We start from the raw sequence: 5,905 nt of genomic DNA on the forward strand, positions 1-5,905 counted from the left end.
GAAGCCGAAACCAGCAGCCAACAACATATCCATGCCCCCCAAAAATACAACCCGCCCCCCCCCCCCACCCATCAGGATGACGACGGCCCCGACGGCCGCCCGCAGTCCAACCTCCCGCCCCCGTCCGCGCAGCCGTCGCGCGCGCGCGCTGTTGCCCTCGAGTCTGCCGAGGAGGAGGACCCGCTCCCGGACGGCATCGACCCGCAGCTGCTGCCGCTGCTGGGGATCTCAATAGACACATTCCTCCAAGACCGCGCGCACCAAGCCAAGCAGGCACGGCCCCGCCCCTGAACCCTTGAACCCACCGCAGCGCGGTCCCGCCTGCGTGACATGCATACCGACGACGCGGCCCGACCGCCCAGCACTGGCGGTGGCGTTGGTTGGCGTCGCGACCGCCAAGCCTGTTTTCCGGGGTCGCCCGACCGCGCATGCGCCCTCGCCTGCCCTGCCGCAGCGCCCTAAACGCTCACAGCACGCCGCGCGCATGCACGTGCTCATGTGTTCCTGCCCGTTCTGCACGGCCGCGCCCGCGCAGACCCTGCGCGCGCGCTGCGTCGCGGCGTCCCTCTGGGGCGTCCTCGGTGTGGCCGGCTTCCTCGCGCTGGGGGGCAGTGAGGGATACGGGGAAGACCTGCGCACCCTCACGTCGAACGGCGCCTGCGAGTCCAATAACACGTGAGAGGGGCGGCTCGAGGTCGCTGCGCCGCGCGCGGGGCGGAGGGCCTGTTCAGAGTGGTTGCGTTTTGGGGAGGGTGTAGCCACCAGCACATAAGACTGGGGGTGCAGCGGAACCTGCGAGTCGCAGCCTCCTGTCAAGGCTTGCGTTTGAGCAAATTCGTGCTTCGACGTGTGTGTCCAAGCCCTTGAGCAGACGTTGCACGCAATCCGTTGCGTGTGTGCACACACACACACACACACACACACACACACACACACACTCAAGCATACACGCACACGTGCACACACACACACACTCAAGCACACACGCACGCACGCGTACACACCCACCCACCCACCACCCCAGGTTTGTGTGGCTGCTGGCCCTGGGCTACTTCAGCGTCAAGGGGGCGGTCATGACGCTGGCAGCCTCCGTCAGGGCCCACCTGTTTGAGAGCCGCGCCAACAGCGCTCAGGGCGGCCACGGCCCAGCGGCCGCCGGCAGGATGGTGGGCTCCCGGTCAGAAGTGCGGAGATGCGCACAGCAGCTTCCACAAATCCCTGGCGCAGCCTTGTATCCTGTCTAACGCCTGTTTCATTGCAGAGACCTACACTTTTGCGTGCACCCCTCGTCCTCGGCCCCTGCTCCCTCGTAAACGCCCCCTGCCCGCCACGATCCATCCATGCTGTCGCCATCGCATAAGTGGTGAGTCACACTCACCCCCGCAACCGACGCCAACCGCCAGGGCGACGGTGCGTCCTGGTGGCGCTGGCAGGAGGCGCGGTGGCGCCGCGAGAGCGCGGTCACGCGTGCTGCCATCGAGTTTGTGGTGGCGTCCACGATGCTGGCGGCGCTCGTCATATCTGGGGGCGGCGCGGACCAGCTGCAGCTGCAGATTGAGACGCTGGATGAGCGGGCGCTGTGCAGGCTTACGGTGGCCATGTGGCTCTTCTGGGTGAGAGTTGGTTGGCTGTTGTGTGGATGGGTTGAAACCGATGAGGTGCAATTCAAAGATAGAGAGAGTGTGTGTGTGTGTGTGTGCTTGTGTGTGTGTGTGTGTGTGTGTGTGTGTGTGTGCTTGCGCACGTGCTAGTGCATGTGCGTGCTGTCAGCGAGAATAGGGTTGGCGCACCTGCAACCTCCTCGTCATGCGCGGCCTCTACGACGTGCCGCGACGCGACCCGGCTCCCACTCTGTCCTTGGGGCCTGTTTGAGCCCGTATGGCTTCGTCTCAGCACGCCGAAACCTCTGAATTTTTTGGTGCCCCCGCCCCCCAGGAGTCGTACCTCGCCGGCATGGCCGGCATGGGCGCCGGCGGCAAGGCGGCCTGGAGCGAGGCCCAGCTGCAGCGCCTGCTCAGGGTGCGCGCGGCGCAGGAGGAGCGCCGCCAGGAGCGCGTCGCGCGCCTGCGCCGCACGGGCAGCTGAGCCCCGGGTTGGGGACGCCTGTCGGGCGCCTCTGAAGGCGGGTCACAAGGCGCCCTCCTGGCGGCTGCCAGAGCTTGGCGGGGCCCAGCAAACGGAGAATCAGGAGATCTGTGGTGGCCAACCAAACCCTTTCCTGTAGCGGCGTGTGAGGGAACCTTTCCGGCCGCAAGGCCATGCAAACCGATCAAGGGCAAATCGGAGCCCGCCGCGCCGCGCTCCGAGGCGCCGGCGCGTGTGCGGGGCTCGACGGCGCGGAGCCCGGCTAGGGGCCTGTGCAGGCGTGCGCAGCGCGTCCACCGCTTGCCGCGACAGCGGCTCGGCGGCTGCGCCGCTTGGTGTTGCATGGCGGGCGTGCGGCCGCGCGGCCCGCGCCCTTTGACCCCGCCATGCACCAAGGCCAGCCCCTGTGTACATTACGCTTCACCACCATCACATCCGGGCAACGCCGGGTGCGTTTCGTCCTTTCGTGCCTGCTCTGTCGCGTCTTCTTTCAACCTTTATGCTGCCCCGCCGGGCCGCGCGCCCCTGCTGGCGCTGCTGCGGCCACGTGCTGTTGTACCCCTCCCCCTTTGTTGTACCAATCCACACCCCAAGGCCCCTGCTGCACTGAGGTCTGGACGCTTGTGGTGACCCCCGGTGGCGTTCGCATGCGCATGCGTCGCCACTCTGCTTGCTGCAGTCACTGCGTGCGGTGCACAGCGTGCCCGCGGCACCCTTCGGGGGCCGACTGGGCACGCCTGCCGGGATAGCCCCGGCTGCATCTGCTTTGGCTTGCGATCGTTATGCTTTGTGTGATGAGTTTGCAGTTGTGTCAGGCCGCCCATCGTCGTGTAGTGCGTAGACTGTTTCCTGCGCGCTCTTGAGTGCTTGCGCCGACGGATTCGCGGCATGCCAGCACTGTACTAGGCGGTGCGCTGCAGAGACGCATGATCGCGAAAAATTCTGCGCGCTGTGCCGCAGTCGCGGACACAGGCGCGTTGCGCGTCGCAGCTGCCAGGGCTTTTGGGTGTGGGGACAAGCCCCCCCCCCCAACACATGCAGAAGAAGATAAGTCATGTTGTTGCTGCAAAATGGCGTTGGCGATGATGATGATGATGGAATGATCGGATGCGCACACACTCACACACGCACACGCGCGCCAAACCCACGCGAGTTGTCCCACATCATGGCATGCTAGCAGCTGTAACGCAAGCGTGTCTCAGCTTGTCGATGGCGCGCAACTTCTGAAGAGTACAGATGTGCTTGGCCCCGAAATGAGTGCATTCGAGCAGAAGGTGAGCGGACAGCACATTCCACCCGCCTGCAAACGCCATGAATCCCACAACCTGCCTTCAGCCGGCACGCTCTCGGCCTCTGCTGCCGCTGCCCCTTCCGCCGCCGCCGCTGCCGTTGCTGCCGTTACTGCTGCTGCTGTCGCCGCTGCCGTCGCCGGTGCCGCCACCGACAGCCGCCGAACCCGGCCCGCCCTCCTCCCTGAACCACAGCTGCCGCCTCCAGTACCCATCGAGCAGCCCCGCGGTCCCCGCCGCGTACAGCCGCGCCGCAGCGCGCTGCGCGCGCAGCACGTGCAGGTCGAGCTTAGAGGGGCCCCCCGGCCAGTTGACCACGATGCCGCCGACGACAGACAACGAGCGCCGCCTGTCGACGCCGCCGCTGCCCTCGCCGCCGGAATCCACTTGATCGCCGCTCTCCTCCTCTTCCTCCCCCCCAGCCTCGTCCTCATCCCCGTCCACCTGTCCCCAATCCACGCCTTGATTGCCCTCGTCCCTCTCGTCCTCTCGCGCCCAGGCGCCGCCGCCGCCCACGCCGCTCCAATCAACCCCCCCGCCGCCCTCGCCCCGCGGCGGGCCGCCGTAGCCCGCCGCGGCCGCGCGCTCCTCTCGCCGCCGCTCGCGCGCCTTGAACCGCTCAAGCCACTCGAGCCAGTCGGACCCGAACTCCCGGTACCGCGCGGTCTGCCCCATCCCGATTGCATCCCTCAACTCTATGCGCCCCTGCAGGCCTCTTTCCATGAGGTACACCAGCAGCGGCAGCCGCGGGCGCCGCTGCAGCAGCAGCAGGCCCGCGGCGGCGGGGTCGAGGGAGGCGGAGAGCGCGGCGCGCCAGGGGGGGTGGGAGGAGAGGGCCTCCGAGATGGCCGCGTCCGAGGCGGCCAGCTCCTGTGATTACGAGGTGGTGAGGTGGGGGGCATCGTGTGTGTGTATGTATGTATGCATACGTGCGTGGCGTGTGTGTGCATGGCATGTGTGTGCGTGGCGTGTGTGCGTGTGCGTGTCCAAACAATCGGTGCAGGCAACTATTTGTCTGTGCAGCGGGCAGCGGCCATGGTGGACAACAGGCAGGACAGGGTAGCGGGTCGTCCTGTGGGGCAGTTGTGAACCGGTTTCAGGTGACAGGCCAAGAAATCGCTGAATGCGCCGGCATGGAGTCCATCCCCAAAGGCTTTGCAGCGGCTGGGGGGACAAAGCACACCCGGAAAACTTCCCTCCATTCGATGCCCACCTGAGGATTGGCGTAGAGCAGCGCCGGCTGCGCCAGCAGCACATCCAGCACCCGCCCCTGAGACCCCAGCCCGCCACCCCTCAGCGCCGCCAGCGCCGCCGCAGCCGACCCCGGCGGCGGCGGCGACGACAGAACCAGGGGGTTCGAGGCTGCGGCCGCCGCCACCGCCGATACGCCCACGCCTAGCTCGGCCGCGAGCGACGTCAAGACCGCCCGCAACTCAGCCCCGCCGCCGCCGCCGCCGGCCGGGTGGGGCGGCAGGAGGAGGCCGGGGTTGGCTGCCGCCACCGCCGACGCGGCGCGCGGGGCGTCCGGCAGCAGCGCGCGCAGGGCTGCCAGCTGCTCCGAGACCTGCGCGGGCGTCGCCAGCAGCAGGCGGGGCTCCGCGAGCGCGAGGTCGCGCGCGGCGGTGAAGGGGGCGCGCAGGGCGTCGCAGAGGCCGTGGATGGCCGTCAGGATCTCCTCAGGCCGCCTCGTGAGGAAGACCTGTGGGCGTGCACGGGGAGATCGGGTCGTTTTTGAGCCCCCGGCCCGGGTCCAGGCCTGGGGGCTTGAGAGGGGAGGGTGCACGTAGAGGACGCATGCGACAGCGCGTCTGAGAGCAGGGACCGTGAAGCTGCCGCGGCTGTGCGGTTTGGACATGCCGGCCGCTCAACTTCGCATTCCTATGGCGATGGATGGCGGGTGGGCTTGTCCCCGGGGACGAACCCTCCCTGCAGCCGCCGATTTGATGCCTGACTCAGCAGAGGTCGGCGCAGCACGGCCCCTCCACACCCCCGCGTCCTCCCACACGAGCTGCCCCTCGGCCCCCTCTTCTCCTTTCCTGCGCAGGCAATTGGCCTTTCCCCCCTGCCCACGTGATGTCAATCCCCGTCCCTCATAAGAAAGGGAAAAACACACCCACCTCGGGGTCGCCCGCCAGCAGCACCGCCAGCGGCCGCGGCACCTGCAGCAGGTGCGCCACGTCGTCCGCCCACCCCCGCAGCGCCCCCTGCAGCATCACCAGGTATGACGGGTGCGCCGCCGCGAGAGCATAGGTCACGTACGGGTGGCGCTTCAGGCTCTGAGTCAGCTCGTCCACGACGGTCGCCGCCGCCGCGCCGCGGCGTGTGAGAAGGATCCGCGGGTCGCGCGCCGCCCAGCGGAGGACCGTGGCGGGGTCGACGGCGGAGGCCTCCGCGGCGCCCCGCAGGCCGCCTGGCGCGGCAGAGGCAAATTCGGGGCCGAGCTCCGCGAGCCGTGCGGCGGTCGCCTCGGCGCGGCGAGCCAGCAGCAGCGGCGCGCGGCGCGCCCACGCGCGGAGCACGCGGCGCGCGGC

General features: G+C 68.5%; 2 protein-coding genes across 2 annotated transcripts; one reads left to right on the forward strand and one right to left on the reverse strand.

Annotated features, from left to right (window-relative positions):
* Positions 1-496: 496 nt before the first annotated feature.
* On the forward strand, positions 497-2,085 carry MNEG_4094 (hypothetical protein; the record flags this gene model as incomplete). Its single annotated transcript, XM_014047431.1, has 4 exons — positions 497-675; positions 1,025-1,166; positions 1,404-1,613; positions 1,936-2,085. 4 exons carry the CDS (start codon positions 497-499, stop codon positions 2,083-2,085), a joined length of 681 nt encoding a protein of 226 aa, XP_013902885.1.
* Positions 2,086-3,416: 1,331 nt separating this feature from the next.
* On the reverse strand, positions 3,417-5,587 carry MNEG_4095 (hypothetical protein; the record flags this gene model as incomplete). The annotated part of the gene is made up of 3 exons (XM_014047432.1): positions 3,417-4,244; positions 4,588-5,073; positions 5,492-5,587. 3 exons carry the CDS (start codon positions 5,585-5,587, stop codon positions 3,417-3,419), a joined length of 1,410 nt encoding a protein of 469 aa, XP_013902886.1.
* Between the last annotated feature and the right edge of the window lie 318 nt (positions 5,588-5,905).

Source organism: Monoraphidium neglectum, assembly GCF_000611645.1.
Source record: "Monoraphidium neglectum strain SAG 48.87 unplaced genomic scaffold scaffold00550, whole genome shotgun sequence".
Classification (NCBI taxonomy): Eukaryota; Viridiplantae; Chlorophyta; class Chlorophyceae; order Sphaeropleales; family Selenastraceae; genus Monoraphidium; species Monoraphidium neglectum.